The 16,894-nt window shown below is 46.5% G+C and overlaps 1 protein-coding gene across 6 annotated transcripts in view; it reads right to left on the minus strand.

The window, feature by feature from the left end:
* The window catches only part of pde8b (phosphodiesterase 8B), a 496,872-nt gene that overhangs the window by 112,848 nt on the left and 367,130 nt on the right, over window positions 1-16,894 (minus strand). For all 6 annotated transcript variants that reach the window (XM_070879862.1, XM_070879856.1, XM_070879851.1 and 3 more), the window contains 2 exons: window positions 16,260-16,338; window positions 8,296-8,436 (listed from right to left, as the gene is read on the minus strand). In XM_070879862.1, the coding sequence (XP_070735963.1) occupies window positions 8,296-8,436; window positions 16,260-16,338 (220 nt within the window). The remainder of the gene's footprint in view (window positions 1-8,295; window positions 8,437-16,259; window positions 16,339-16,894) is intronic.

Raw genomic sequence — 16,894 nt, forward strand, 5'->3', positions numbered from 1 at the left:
TAAAGACATCAAATGCAAGAATGAAGGTCAGAATTCATAGAATCATAGAATGGTTACAGCACGGAAAAAGGCCATTCGGTCTGTTGAGACCATACCGACTCTCAGCAAGTCTCACTCCCTCGCCCTTTCCCTGTAGCCCGGCAATTTTTTTTCCTTCAAATACTTATCCAACTGCCTTTTGAAAGATAAGATTGAGTCTGCCTCTCCCACCCTTTCAGGCAGTGCATTCCAGATCTTAACCACTCGCTGTGTAAACATTTTTTTTCTTATGTCGCCTTTGGTTCTTTTGCCAATCACCTTAAATTAACAAAATTATTAACAGACTTGAAGGTGTCGTCACAGACCGTGCTATAAATTAAACTGAACATATGGCACCTGCTGAGCTCGAAGCCAATTTGTTCTCTCTAGATTGCTGCTGGTGATAGCACTTGTTAAATCAATTTTACTTTCTAAAGCCCATTAACTGCTTCCTAAATTGGTAATGATGATGCCATCTCATATCATATTTGACATACAATAATATTTTTTACTGGAAAAGCAAAACCCTTAACTCGCTAAATATACAGGAAAAATGGATTGCATTGAGATTAATACAAATTGGCCAGAAATAGCAGCGAATCTGGGGACTGGGAGAAATTTAGAACTCAGCAGAGGAGGACAAAGGGTTTGATTAGGGCAGGGAAAATGGAGTATGAGAAGAAGCTTGCAGGGAACATTAAGACGGATTGCAAAAGTTTCTATAGATATGTAAAGAGAAAAAGGTTAGTAAAGACAAACGTAGGTCCCCTGCAGTCAGAATCAGGGGAAGTCATAACGGGGAACAAAGAAATGGCGGACCAATTGAACAAGTACTTTGGTTCGGTATTCACGAAGGAGGACACGAACAACCTTCCGGTTATAAAAGGGGTCGGGGGGTCTAGTAAGGAGGAGGAACTGAGGGAAATCCTTATTAGCCGGGAAATTGTGTTGGGGAAATTGATGGGATTGAAGGCCGATAAATCCCCAGGGCCTGATGGACTGCATCCCAGAGTACTTAAGGAGGTGGCCTTGGAAATAGTGGATGCGTTGACAGTCATTTTCCAACATTCCATTGACTCTGGATCAGTTCCTATGGAGTGGAGGGTAGCCAACGTAACCCCACTTTTTAAAAAAGGAGGGAGAGAGAAAACAGGGAATTATAGACCGGTCAGCCTGACATCGGTAGTGGGTAAAATGATGGAATCAATTATTAAGGATGTCATAGCAGTGCATTTGGAAAGAGGTGACATTATAGGTCCAAGTCAGCATGGATTTGTGAAAGGGAAATCATGCTTGACAAATCTTCTGGAATTTTTTGAGGATGTTTCCAGTAGAGTGGATAAGGGAGAACCAGTTGATGTGGTATATTTGGACTTTCAGAAGGCGTTCGACAAGGTCCCACACAAGAGATTGATGTGCAAAGTTAGAGCACATGGGATTGGGGGTAGTGTACTGACATGGATTGAGAACTGGTTGTCAGACAGGAAGCAAAGAGTAGGAGTAAATGGGTACTTTTCAGAATGGCAGGCAGTGACTAGTGGGGTACCGCAAGGTTCTGTGCTGGGGCCCCAGCTGTTTACACTGTACATTAATGATTTAGATGAGGGGATTAAATGTAGTATCTCCAAATTTGCGGATGACACTAAGTTGGGTGGCAGTGTGAGCTGCGAGGAGGATGCTGTGAGGCTGCAGAGCGACTTGGATAGGTTAGGTGAGTGGGCAAATGCATGGCAGATGAAGTATAATGTGGATAAATGTGAGGTTATCCACTTTGGTGGTAAAAACAGAGAGACAGACTATTATCTGAATGGTGACAGATTAGGAAAAGGGGAGGTGCAAAGAGACCTGGGTGTCATGGTACATCAGTCATTGAAGGTTGGCATGCAGGTGCAGCAGGCGGTTAAGAAAGCAAATGGCATGTTGGCCTTCATAGCAAGGGGATTTGAGTACAGGGGCAGGGAGGTGTTGCTACAGTTGTACAGGGCATTGGTGAGGCCACACCTGGAGTATTGTGTACAGTTTTGGTCTCCTAACCTGAGGAAGGACATTCTTGCTATTGAGGGAGTGCAGCGAAGGTTCACCAGACTGATTCCCGGGATGGCGGGACTGACCTATCAAGAAAGACTGGATCAACTGGGCTTGTATTCACTGGAGTTCAGAAGAATGAGAGGGGACCTCATAGAAACATTTAAAATTCTGACGGGGTTAGACAGGTTAGATGCAGGAAGAATGTTCCCAATGTTGGGGAAGTCCAGAACCAGAGGTCACAGTCTAAGGATAAGGGGTAAGCCATTTAGGACCGAGATGCGGAGGAACTTCTTCACCCAGAGAGTGGTGAACCTGTGGAATTCTCTACCACAGAAAGTTGTTGAGGCCAATTCACTAAATATATTCAAAAAGGAGTTAGATGAGGTCCTTACTACTAGGGGGATCAAGGGGTATGGCGAGAAAGCAGGAATGGGGTACTGAAGTTGAATGTTCAGCCATGAACTCATTGAATGGCGGTGCAGGCTAGAAGGGCCGAATGGCCTACTCCTGCACCTATTTTCTATGTTTCTATGTTTCTATTAGCACTTATGAATAGGATCACTGATTTACAGTGACAAACAAATCAGAGTGCTTCTAACATGCAGGAAAATATCTCAGAATGCTTTACAATAATCAGAAAAAGGATATGGTGGACATCGCGTATGACGAAGGGTAAGAGAGATGGAGAGGTGAGGAAAGGTTCCAAAAGATTGCAGAGGCTTTGAAAACGTGGAGAGAGGTGGCAAGGTGGACAGGACTGGACAAAGGGGTCCAGATGGAGGAATGCAGTGAATGAATGAGTTGCCAGCAATGATGGGGCAGAGGAAGTGAGCATTCAGTCTGATGTTAGAGGAGTGCAGGGTGCCTACAGAGAACTAAAGCAGGAGGAGGTCACTAAAGTAGGATGGGGTGAGATCATGGAGGGATTTGAAAAGAATTTGAAGAACTTTGAACAAGGCGCCAAGGCAGGGGAAGTGTGGGTGAGGATGTTGGCCTATAGGACATGCGGGTGAGGATGTTTGCATTTAGGACATGCTGAAGATTGTGGAGGGTTGATGGAGGGATGCCAGGTAGGAGGCACTGAAGAAGTGAAGCCTTGAGCTAATGAATGCATGGACCATGGTTTTGGTAGCAGAAGAGAGAAGTGTGATGCATCAATACTGGAAGGTGGAAGGTGGTTTTGGTAATGACTGAGATATGAAGGAGGAAGCTGAGCTGGGGTTGAACAGGATGCCAAGGTTATGCACTTTCTGGCTCAGCTTGAGACGGCAGCTGGGGAGAGGCCAGAGTCATGGAGGTTCTGAGAGCCAACGCCTTAGTCTTGCTGGAGGGTGTTTTGGCTTATCTAGATCTTGATATCAGACAACCTTTGGGTCAATGGAGAAGGCAGTGAGATATATGTGGGCCGTATGGGAACTTGGAGTTAGAGATGCCGCTAGAGAGTCTTACAGTAATTTAATGTCAAATTCCAATTTATATGAGATTCTGGGATTAGTACCATGTTTTGGAATTGCATTCCATGATTCTGTCATAGGGACATAAGAATTAGAAGCAGGAATAGGCCATACGGCCCTTCGAGCCTGCTCTGTCATTCAATAACATCACGGCTGATCTTCGACATCAACTCTACTTTCCTGCCTGATGCCCACATCCCTTTATTCCCCTAGAGTCCAAAAATGTATCTATCTCGGCCTTGAATATATTCAACAATTCAGCATCCACAGCCCTCTAGGGCAGAGAATTCCAAGATTCACAACCCTCTGGGTGAAGAAATTCCTCCTCTTCTCAGTCTGAAAAAGCTGGTCCCAAATCCGGAGGCTATGAGGAAGAAATTCAGGCCCGCCGAAAACCTGGCGCACCTACCGTTTTTAAAATGTTTTTTCCGCCGCGCTGAATGAGGTGGCTTCTTTCGCGAAATTTAGCTCTTTGTCATTTTTGTTCAGGCGGACCAGAAGTCGGTCATAATGAGAGCGGGAGTGGGGCGGTAAGCAGAAGATCGACAAGAGAGGCGGAAGTGGAGGCGGGATGAAGTTACCGCCGCTGTCAATCATCAGTGGAGCGGTGATGACGTCATGACGCGTGTGCATCACCACGGCTCTCCCCTTCACTTAAAGGGAAAAGCCTTTGTCATTTTAAAACTTTAGTCCACTGGGCTGCCAGGGAGCTTTTCGGCCGGGCCACCAGGCCCAAGAGGGTGCCAGGCTGCCTGTTCGCGGCTCGGCCGAACTCGGGGGCATAATTGTCGGTCCGACCTGGCAGTCGGCTGACAAAAAAATAAACATGGTGGCCGCGGCAGTGGGCCCTCGCCTTTAATGGATGCCACGCAACCATGTCCCACACACAGAAAACAAGGTGCACCGACAGAAAAAGCTATCGGGGGCACTGCGCGGTGGATCAAAGATTTTTCACATTGAATTTGGCTGGAAGTGTGGGAGATCGGCAGTGTGCGCTTTGATTACGCACTTAGGACTGGTTTGCAGCAGCGGGGCGGAAATGGGAACCGTCGGAAAATCCACCAAGGTGAATTTCGCTAGCGGCGGCCATTCGATCGCAAATAGGCGGCCACTGGACTCCGCCGTTTGGCTGCCTCTTTTTGGCGGTGAGGCCTTTTCGGGAGGCTGAATTTTGGGCTCCATGTCCCCAAGTTCTAGGCTCTCCAGCCAGGGCAAACAATCTCTCAGCATCTATCCTCTCAATCCCCCTCAGAATCTTACTTGTTTCAATGAGATCGCCTCTCATTCTTCTCAGCTCCAGAGAGTATAGAACCCTCTCATCCCAGGAACCAATCGAGTGAATCTTTGTTGCACGGCCTCTAAGGTAGCTATATCCTTCTTCAGATAAGGAGACCAAAACTGTGCTCAGTACTCCAGGTGTGGTCTCACCAAGGACCTGTACAGGTGTAGCAAGACTTCCTTACTCTTGTACTCCAAGCCCCTTGTAATGAAGGCCAACATGCCATTTGCTTTCCTAATTGCTTGCTATATCTGCATGCTAATTCTCTGTGTTTCTTGTACCGGGACACCTAAATTTCTCTGAACGCCAACATTTAATAGTTTCTCACCATTTAAGAATATTTTCCTATTCTTCCTACCAAAGTCAATAACCTCACACTTCCCCACATGATACTTAATCTGCCACCTTATTGCCCAATCACTTAACCTGCCTATATCCCTTTGCAGGCTCTTTGTGGCTATTTTTCTATGAAAAATTTAAATGAGTGGCCTTGCTTTTAATTGTTAAGAAGCAAACATTACTGAGCAATGAACAAAGAACGCACTGAGCTATTGGAACAATATAAGAATTGTCACTCTATTGACTGGTGGCAATCACTACACTCATTGTATCAAGAAAATGTAATTTTTAAACAAAATGTTAAAATATGTACATATGAGACAAACAGAATGATCAATTAATATGCGTTTGATTGAGGAAAGAATGTTGGCCAGGACACTGGGTGGCCTTCCTACTCTTTTGCTAAGTGTTTGTGGTTCTGAAAATAAACCACTAAAAGGCAGGTGGGATCTCCCTCAGCCTAGACTATCTACAGCCTCCTCCAGATTTGTTTGCGCAAGTTTAAAATTAACCAATAATATATTAAGCAATATAAATAATATGGAAACTTGGGAATTTATTATTTAAAAAAGTCTAACGACTTTGAAGAAGATTTGAGCCTATTTCATGTTCACTCAGAAGCAGGTGTGTTACCAACTGAGACAAGCTAATATTCTACCTTGAAATGACATTTTAGCCCCACAGAAATTGAACTATCATTTTGGTATTCAGATTTATCTTTTAATGTAATTTCAGTTATTTTTTGTTCTATTGACTTTTGACTGATGACTTTTACCTCGAACCAGAGAGAAACATTTATTTTACGCAGCGAGTTGTTAAGATCTGAAATGCGCTGCCTAAAATGGTGATGGAAGCAGATTATATAGTCATTTTCAAAAGGGAATTGGATAAATACTTGAAGGGGGAAAGAAGTGCAGGGCTATGTGCATAGGTCAGGGGAATGGGACTAATTGGATAGATCTTTCAAAGAGCCAGCACAGGCTCGATGGGCTGAATGACCGCCTTCTGTGTTGCAAGATTGTGCGACTAACCCAATGAGTAGCTTCTGGTTTCAGCTGGAAAAATTGGTGGGAGAAACAGCAGAGCAATTAAGCTTCAGATATGCTTCTGCACTGAGAGGGATACAAACAAACTGAAACCTCGGGTAAGTTAACATGCTGCCTTGTCAGTTGCCATGTGAACCAGCCAATTGGAGGGAGACAGAGAGCAACAAATCAGAAGCTCATACTCTGTGTAAAGAAGATGGAGTAAACTGAACCAAATGCTGTTGAGTGGTAATCAGGAGCTGTGCTTTGGTCTGCAGTCAATCTGCAGGCTGAACACTCGCTCCAAGGACTAAGCTCAGGAAAGAAAGAAAGAAACTTGGATTTATATAGCGCCTTTCACGACCACTAACATTTCAAAGCGCTTTACAGCCAATGAACTACTTTTTGGAGTGTAGTCACTGTTGTAATGTAGGAAACATGGCAGCCAATTTGCACACAGCAAGCTCCCACAAACAGCAACGTGATAATGACCAGATAATCTGATTTTTTTGTCATGTTGATTGAGGGATAAAAATTGGCCAGGACACTGGGGATAACTCCCCTGCTCTTCTTCAAAATAGTGCCATGGGATTTTTTACATCCATTTGAGAGAGCAGATGAGGCCTTGGTTTAACATCTCATCTGAAAGTCAGCACCTCTGACAGTGCAGTCAGCCTAGATTTTTTTGTGCTCCAGTTCCTGGAGTGGGTCTTAAATCCACAACCTTCAGACTCAGAGGCAAGAGTGCGGCCCACTGAGCCACAGCTGAAGTATGAGAATAACTTAATAAGAAATAGCTAGCTTAGAATTGGAAGGGGCGAGTCGCCTTGCCAAATTTTGTTGTGGTAAATCCATTCTTTTTCTGGTTTAATGCAGATTGAGTTGAGTTCCCCTCTTCCTCACAAAGGTTTACAACATTTCTACCAGCACCTGTATGATAATTTGAATGGTCAGTTTCCACATGTACCCTGATGACACCCAGCTCTACCTCACTACCACTTCTCTCGACTCCTTCACGGTCTCCAAATTGTCAGACTGCTTGTCCGACATCAGTTCTGGATGAGCAAAAACTTTCTCCAATTGAATATTGGGAAGATCAAGGCCATTGTTTCCGGTCCCCGCCACAAACTCCGTTCCCTAGCCACTGACTCCATCCCTCTCCCCAACTTTTGTCTGAGGCTGAACCAGACTGTTCACAACCTTGGTGTCATACTTGACCCTGAAATGAGCTTTCGACCACATATCCGCAGCATAACAAAGACCGACTATTTCCACCTCCGTCACATCGTCCGTCTCCACCCCTACCTCAGCTCATCCGCTGCTGAAGCCCTCATCCATGCCTTTGTTACCTCGAGACTTGACTATTCCAACGCACTCCTGTCTGGCCTCCCACATTCTACCCTACGTAAACTAGAGGTGATCCAAAACGCGGCTGCCCGTGTCCTAACTCGCACCAAGTCCCGCTCACCCATCACCCCTGTGCTCGCTGACCTACATTGGCTTCCAGTTAAGCAACGCCTCGATTTCAAAATTCTCATCCTTGTTTTCAAATCTCTCCATGGCTTTGCCCCTCCCTATCTCTGTAATCTCCTCCAGCCCCCCCACCCCCCCCCAAGATGTCTGCGCTCCTCTAATTCTCCCATCTTGAACATCCGTGATTATAATCGCTCAAGCATTAGTGGGTGTGCCTTCTGTTGCCTAGGCCCCAAGCTCTGGAATTTAATGCCTAAACTTCTCTGCCTCTCAATCTCTCTTTTTTCCTTCAAGAAGCTCCTTAAAATCTACCTCATTGACCAATCACCTGCCCTAATTTCTCCTTATGCGGCTCTGTGTCATATTTTTAATCTCATAATACTCCTGTGAAGCGACTTGGAACGTTTCACTACGTGAAAGGCGCTATATAAATACAAGTTGTTGTTGTTGTTCATATCACCAAATTCAAGAAAAGAAGAAAGACTTGCATTTAAAAAGCGCCTTTCATGACTTTGGGATGTCCCAAAACGCTTTATAGCCAATGAAGTACTTTTGAAGTGTAGTCACTGTTGTAATGTAGGAAACATGGCAGCCAATTTGTGCACAGCAAGCTCCCAAAAACACCAATGTATAAAAGGTAAATATATCAAAGACTTGAAAAGTTAGAAGGAATACTCACATTTCCTTTCCTGATACATGTATTTATTGCATCAAGAAGATCCGCTTTATTTTTATCACTTTTGGGTAGTTCTGTAAGTTCTTTGCCAATCAGCTCCCCCTTATGATAACCCATCATATGTTCAAATGCTGGATTCACGTACTGCAAAGGAAATCAAGACTGAGGTTAACTTTCTGGTCAAACCCATCCTTGTGTTTTTTTGTTTGTGTTGACAAAGGCAGTACCCAGAGGAACTTGCCGCTAGCCATATTATTGACATTCGTGGTGTGTCACTATCAAATGTCATTTTTCCCATCAATAACTTAGCACAACAAACTATGCAGGCCCTGAAAATCGATGTCTATTCTGGTATATTCCCACTGTAACTTCAGCAGGTTTTATGAAGAGGCAAAAACTAGGCCAGGCCCGAGATATGCCAGGACCCGCCCTCGAGCCTAAAATTTCTGGGATGGCCTATTGGAGATGGAGCTTTTGCACCAGGCGCGCAAGTCCTGGCCCGTGACCTATATTAGGCTTACTGCCCCCGAGAGAAAGTGGAGCGTAAAATTTTGAGCTCCACTTCCTCTCGAGGGCGGGCGCGAGACAGAAAGATACGCAAAGTTTGTAGCGCTAAGTGATGGGATGCATAGCGATGGCGGGAAGTCAGGGCCCTTCCCTTCCGGACAAAGCTGCCGACTCTGCGGGCTGGAAACGGGGCCATCGCTGGACCACCAGGGAACGGGTGCCGTGGCAGCAGCTTGGCACACAAGCGGAGAGCTGGGCTGCAAGATTGCAGCACGGACCCCGTGATCTACAAACAAGAAGGCCGCGACCGATAAGTTGGATATTTTTTTTTCTGCCGCATCTCCCCTTTAATTTTCGCCCCTCGAGCGGCCTACAGCCCCGTGGGCATCACCGGCGGCAACTTCATGGGGCACGACTGAATTTTCGCTACAGGGCAAAAACGAGTCACTGCGCACGGTGATGACATTGTCATTGCTGGTGCAACTGCCCGGGGCGCTACCGGTAGGATTGGGGCCCTACCGGTTTCCGCTGCTGCTAAACTCCAGCGGAATTTTGCAGGGGTCCATAATGGTGCAGCGCCCAGGCGAAAAGTCGTTTGTGCCCCAGGGGCGCTAACGGGAGGCACAAACAACCCAATTTTTTTCCCCAGAGTCTTCAGAGCGAGGGAAGAAGGAGACACAAATGGAAAAAAAATTAAATCTGATAAATAATTGTCAGATTCTAATCATTTTCATGTAAAGTCCATGTTGTTATGGAAACCGATCGCATACTTGTTCTATTTTACTACATAAATCTAAGGACTCCATTACTTTTACAAGTGGCTGGTATTTCCCAATTGCTCCGAATCAAACTGAAAAAGCAAATGACATTAAATATAAACACTTAGAAATAGCAATAAAATGCAGACTTTGACTTGATTCTATTGTCGTCAAGAACCTTGATTTGTAATCATATGTTCCATGCATGGCTCTCTGCATTGCACCCAAACAGATGGAAAGTAAGAATGATTCTTATAAATATATATTCACATGTAGTCACTGAGAAAACAAATACTAAAACTACACTGACTTGCAAACCTCCAAGTCCCTCGACATCTGTCACACAAATAGTTGGGCAAGCTTGTACTTCATTACCCTGAGACTGGATGGCGTGTGATGATTGATAAGGCGCGGTAACGCAGAGCTGATGTGAGACAAGAATGTTAATTTCAAAAAATTATCTTTCTTTAAAAGTGTTTTTAAATCAACTAAATGTTTATGCTCATGAAGCTGAGGGAGCTCAGTGCAGGGAAATGTCTCTCTGCCTCACCATCAAACAGTCCAAAGTGAGCTACAGAAAAACTAGATGCAGAGTAAAGCTCCCCCTTTTTCTGCTCCAACAGTTTAGCTTTGCCCAGCCTCACAAGGGGAACCATTGCTGCTTTTGTATGAACTGCTGTACGTCACATGTGTCATGTATCTCACATTACTGTACATAACTGTATCTTACCATGCTATACATGACTGTAACCAGAGATGACCTGTAACCACAAGCGTACCTTACCACCAGGGGTACACTTGCAGGAGACACTGGATACCTGTCCCAGACAGGTATATAAGGACAGGTCTCAGGCAAGTGTGGCATTCGAGAGCTGTGTAATAAAGGTGCAGGTCCTGAATGACCTTGACTTCAGTATGTGCCTTGTGTGAATCTGTACTGCAGGGACAGGACTTTACAGTGGCGACGAGTTACGGGATCACAGAATCCACAGAATGGCTACCAACGGCTCAGATGAAAAATACAATGCTGGAGATAATTGGGAGGACGTTATAGAAAGGCTCCAGCAAAGCTTTGTAACCAAAGACTGGTTAGGCGACGACAAGGCAAACAAGAGAAGTGCCCATCTCTTGACCAGCTGTGGCTCGAAAACATACGCTTTAATGAAGGACCTGCTGGCATCTGAGAAACCAGCCAAGCAAGTTTTTTGAAGAGTTGAGCACACTGGTAAGAGACTACCTGAAGCCAGTGAGCAGCCTACACATGGCCAGACACAGGTTCTACAACTACAGACGCTGTGTGGGCCAGAGCATACCCGACTTCATGGCGGAACTTCGAAGGTTGGCTAGCTTATGTGAGTTCTCTGATGAACTAAGGAGAGAAGTACTGAGAGATTTTTTTATTGAAGGAATAGGCCACGCAGGCATATTCCAAAAGCTCATAGAAACCAAGAACTTGACCCTAGAGGCAGCAGCATTGGTTGCACAGACATTCTTGGCAGGAGAAGAAGAAACGAGGTTGATCTACACTGCGGGTACGACAACTAACGAAACATCGGAACAAGGGGTTCACAGCATGAAACAAGCTGCTACCCCCACACACAGACAAAACCGGGAGAGCAGGCCCTCAATAGTAGGCAGTAGCGCCACAAGCCATCAAAGGCCACATGAACGGCCATTCACACCTCATCAACCCACAATGCGAGCAATCAACCACAAACTGAGAGAAGCTCAAGAGGGATCAGCCAGACGCAGCTCATTCTTTGGAAACAATGGAAGCGGTCTGTGCTGGAGATGTGGGAGAAGGCACTCATCAAGGGGGTGTCGATTTCAGCATGCTGTTTGCAGAAACTGCGACTATACAGGGCATCTGGCCCGCATGTGCAGAAAAACGGCAGCTCGGCTGGTATACGAATCGGAAGTGTCGGAAAGCGGACCAGAAGACGGTGGGGACAGTACCCGGGACACCGATGTACAGCGGGTCAACACGATCAATGGCCACTGCTCCTACAACAAGACGCCTCCAATAATGACGAGGGTCCTGCTTAACGGGATACCCGTCAACATGGAGCTGGATACGGGAGCGAGTCAATCTCTCATGAGCGCTCAACAATTTGAACAGCTGTGGCCGCACGAAAGAGACAGACAAAAACTCACAAGGGTCGACGCCAAACTAAGGACCTATACCAAAGAAATCATCCCAGTCCTCGGCAGCGCCATGCTCTCAGTCACACACAAAGGAACAGTGAACTACATCCTCTGTGGATTGTCCCCGGAGATCTCCCAGCACAGAGGAACAGTTCTAAGTCAATTTGAACATCTCTTTCAGCCAGGTGTGGGCACCTTCAAAGGGGCTAAAGTCAAAATCTACATCACACAGGATGCTAGACCGGTCCATCACAAGGCTAGAGCTGTGCCCTATGTGATCAGGGAAAAGATTGAACATGAACTGGACAGGCTTCTGCGGGAAGGCATTATCTCACCCGTGGAATTTAGTGACTGGGCAAGTCCCATCGTCCCAGTCATGAAGCCCGATGGATCCGTACGAATTTGTGGGGACTACAAATCTACCATAAACAGAGTCTCCCGACAGGACCAATACCCGCTGCCCAGAGCGGAGGACTTATTTGCCACATTGGCTGGAGGAAAACTTTTCTCAAAACTAGATCTCACATCTGCGTATATGACGCAAGAATTGGCTAATGAGTCCAAGCTACTCACCACCATCAACACACATCGAGGCCTTTTCATGTACAATCGATGCCCATTCGGCATCAGGTCGGCAGCTGCTATATTCCAGCGCAACATGGAGAGTCTGCTCAAGTCCATCCCAGGGACGGTTGTATTTCAAGATGACATACTTACCATGGACAGGGACACCGACTCCCATCTCCGCAATTTGGAGGAAGTACTAAAGTGGTTGGATCGGGTAGGCCTAAGAGTTAAGAAATCCAAGTGTCTGTTTCTCGCGCCCGAGGTTGAATTTTTGGGCAGAAGGATTGCCGCTGATGGAATCCGCCCAACAGAGACCAAAACAGAAGCAATTCGCCTGGCACCCAGGCCCCGGAATGTCTTTCTCGGGCTACTCAATTACTTTGGGAACTTTATGCAGAACTTAAGCATGCTGCTGGAGCCTCTCCACGTGCTACTCAGAAAGGGGTGCGATTGGTTTTGGGGGGATGCCCAGGGACACGCCTTCAATAAGGCACGCAACCTTCTGTGTTCCAACAGTGTTTTGACTTTCTTTGATCCAGGTAAAAAGCTAGTTCTTACATGTGATGCGTCAGCGTATGGGGTTGGGTGCGTTTTACAACATGTCAATAGTGCGGGTAAATTACAACCCATAGCTTATGCCTCCAGGTCACTTTCGCGGGCGGAGCGCGGGTACGGAATGGTGGAGAAGAAGGCGCTCGCGTGCGTGTACGGTGTCGAAAAGATGCACCAATACCTTTTCGGGGCCAAGTTCGCGTTAGAAACCGACCACAAGCCCCTCACATCCCTACTATCCGAAAGCAAGGCAATAAACGGCAACGCCTCGGCGCGCATTCAATGGTGGGCACTCATGCTGGTGTCTTACGATTACACCATAAGGCACAGACCAGGCACAGACAACTGTGCCGACGCGCTTAGCAGGCTACCCCTGGTGACCACGGAAGGGTCTGACGAACAGAACTGTGAGATAGTCATGGCAATCAATGTCTTTGAGTCCACAGGTTCGCCCATGACGGCTCGCCAAATCAGAGTCTGGACGACCAGCGACCCCACGTTATCCCTAGTAAAGAGATGTGTCCTAATCGGTGACTGGGCAGAGGCTCGCAATGTCTGCCCCAAGGAGATCAAACATTTCCATAGGCGCATGCATGAGCTGTCACTACAAGCAGACTGCCTGATGTGGGGCAGCCGAGTAGTTATGCCTCTGCGAGGCAGAGAGGAATTTGTCCGGGAACTCCACCGCAAGCACCCAGGGATCGTTCTCATGAAGGCCATAGCCAGATCCCACGTCTGGTGGCCTGGCATTGACGCGGACTTGGATCTCTGCGTCCGACGGTGCACCATTTGTGCCCAATTCAGTAATGCCCCCAGGGAGGCCCCCCTGAGCCCCTGGCCCACCAAACCGTGGTTGCGAGTGCACATAGACTATGCGGGCCCATTCATGGGCAAAATGTTCCTCGTAGTTGTAGATGCCTTTTCTAAGTGGATCGAATACACCATTTTAAACTCGAGCACCACCTCCACCACTGTGGAGAGCCTTGGAACCGTGTTCGTAACGCACGGCATTCCTGACATATTGGTCAGTGATAATGGTCCGTGCTTCACCAGCGCAGAATTCCAAGATTTTATAAGTGACCACGGCATAAATCACGTTAAGACGGCCTCCAAAGGCCAGGCGGAGCGAGCAGTGCAGATCATTAAACAAGGCATGCTCAAAATCCAAGGTCCCACGCTGCAGGGCCGCCTGTCGCGACTGCTGCTGGCATACAGATCTCGTCCACATTCATTGACTGGAGTTCCCCCTGCGCAACTATTAATGAAACGGACCTTAAAGACAAGGCTCTCATTAATCCTCCCAGACATGCATGAAATCGTTGAGGCAAAGCGCCGTAAGCTAACCGAGTACCATGACTGAAATTCGAGAGGGAGGTGGAATGAGATAGGGGACAAAGTGTTTGTGCTAAACTATGGCAGGGGTCCCAAATGGCTTGCAGGGACAGTAACAGGCAAGGGAGGAAACAGGCTACTGGTGGTACAAATGGACAATGGCCAAACCTGCCGGAGGCATGTAGACTAAGTTAAAAGTAGATTTACCAACAACACTGCTGAACCAGAGGCAGACTACAATGTGGAACTCACACCACACCTGGTGGACAGACAGAGGGAACAACCTGAGGAAAGGGCAATCCCAACAGACAGCCCAGGCGAGACACCAACAATCATACTGAACGAAACAGACAGCCCAGGCGAGATACCAGCAATCACCAAGAAAGAACAACAAGCACCAAGGCAAACAACTGAACCACAACTAAGACGCTCCACTGTCCCAGACAGGTATATAAGGACAGGTCTCAGGCAAGTGTTGGCATTCAAGAGCTGTTTAATAAAGGTGCAGGTCCTGAGTGACCTTGACTTCAGCATGTGCCTCGTGTGAATCTGTACTGCAGGGACAGGACTTTACAACATGCTTTCTCCACTGCCTTCCTTTTGCGATTGCCAATTTAATTGCAATTTTCTTCTTTTGGGATTGTTTTTTGTTTTTGGACCTCCGCCTTCTAGAAATTGGATTGAGATTCTCTAAAGTAACTAAACTCAAGCCCTTCCAGCCAGCAGACACAACTTTCATCGTATTAGTTTGGCTTCATTCAAGCTCAGATCCTGCAGATAACATAGAGTATAAGAAACAAGAGCAGGAGTAGGCCATTCGGTCCCTCGAGCCTGCTCCGCCATTCAATAAGATCATGGCTGATCTGATCTTGGCCTCAACTCCACTTCCCTGCAGGCTCCCCATAATTCTTGACTCCCTTATCATTCAAAAATCTGTCCATCTCCACCTTAAATATATTCAATGACCCAGCCTCCACAGCTCTCTGGGGTAGACAGATTCACGACCCTCCTCATCTCAGTTTTAAATGGGCGACCCCTTATTCTGAAACTATGCCCCTTTGTTCTAGATTCCCCCACGAGGGGAAACATCCTCTCTGTATCTACCCTATCAAGCCCCCTCATAAACTTATACGTTTCAAAAAGATCACCTCTCATGCTTCTAAACGCCAATGAGTATAAGCCCAACCTGCTCAACCTTTCTTCATAAGAGGACCCCTTCATCACAGGAATGAACCTAGTGAACCTTCTCTGAACCGCTTCCAAAGCAAGTATATCCTTCCTTAAATAAGGAGACATGGGGCTGGATTTTCGGGTCTTTTGCGTTCCATTTTTCGCCCCGGAGCGGCGGCAATGGTGGGGTCTCCTGGGCGGGCAGTCAGCCTCCAGTGCCCCGCAGCGATCCTCGGGTCCGGTTTTGCGGTGGGGCTGAGCAGCACCGCCCGGAAGAGCTGCGCCGGTGTGCAACGCCCCTGGTTGCGACACCAGCGCGAGTTTGACTGCTGCCCGTCCTGCCCGCCCAGAAGTGCGCCCCACAATGATCGCCTGGGAAATGAGGGCGGTCCAACCATCCCATCGGCGAAGAGGTGAGTAATGGACACCTGTGGCAAGTGTGATTGTTTGCTCTTTTAATTTCTTTAACGATTTGTGTTGTGGTAGTGCTGCAATGTTTTGGGAATGTTTTTGTGTTTTTTTTTTAAGTTTCCACCCCCCCCCCCCAGGCATCTCTCGGAGCGCTCCCGGCCCGGCTCTTTAGCTTGGGAGTCTGCCATCCTAGTGCCAAGAGAGGTGTACAACACCTCCCTTAGCACTGCATATTTCAAGAAGGACCTTGCTGGAGCGGGCTAACATTTGAAGCCTGAGAGAAGAGAGCGATACGCCAGAGGGTAAGTTCTGGAGTTTCCATCAGGAGGCCAGGCACTTTAATTTCTGTGATTGGCCAGACGGACAGCAGACTTTTTTCTGATCCTTTGTTCTGATGAAGAACTTGGCAAGAAATAAATTCCAGAATAAAAAAATAGTGATTTCACAAGATGTTAATGTGAAAGTTAACTAGTATAAACGAACCATTTATACATGAGCTGTAACAAAATGGTGATGTTAGGTTACCTGAATGACATGGTCCTCATTTGTAATTTCTATGGCATCCTGGCAGTGCTCTAGGGCTGTAAATATGGAGCTGCATGCCCTGGAAAAATGATCAGCGTAATGTAAACATTTGAATAATACATGCATTTGTATTAGAAAAGATCTATTTCAAATGACTTTTATTAAGAGTGCAGGCAAAGAACCCCAATAGTATCTAGCAGCAAGTTAAAACAGATATAGATTCTTTAGCTTATTGCCTAGAATCATGCAATCTACAGAACAGTAGGAGGCCATTCAGCTCAACGCATTGTTGTTGGGTGTTAGCTCTTCAACTAGAGCTGTCTACTTGAATCTCATTTCCCTGTCCTTTCGCGAGTCCTTTTCTATTCTTCCTAGTCAAGTATTTATCTATATTATAGTTTCTGCCTCATAGCCACTTGTGGTTAAGCATTCTACGATGTAATAATTCTGTGTGAAAAAATTCTTCAAACTTGCCCTTCATTCTTCTACTGATAATCTTGACTCTATGCCCCTTTTCTACTGATTTGACAACCAGCAGTTACACTCAAAACTGTTTATCATTTTGAAAACCTGGATTAGATCCCTTCTTAACTTCTCTAAGCAGTGCAAAAACAGCAATTTTCTCTTCCTGTGCC

Source organism: Pristiophorus japonicus, chromosome 1 (assembly GCF_044704955.1).
Source record: "Pristiophorus japonicus isolate sPriJap1 chromosome 1, sPriJap1.hap1, whole genome shotgun sequence".
NCBI lineage: Eukaryota > Metazoa > Chordata > Chondrichthyes > Pristiophoridae > Pristiophorus > Pristiophorus japonicus.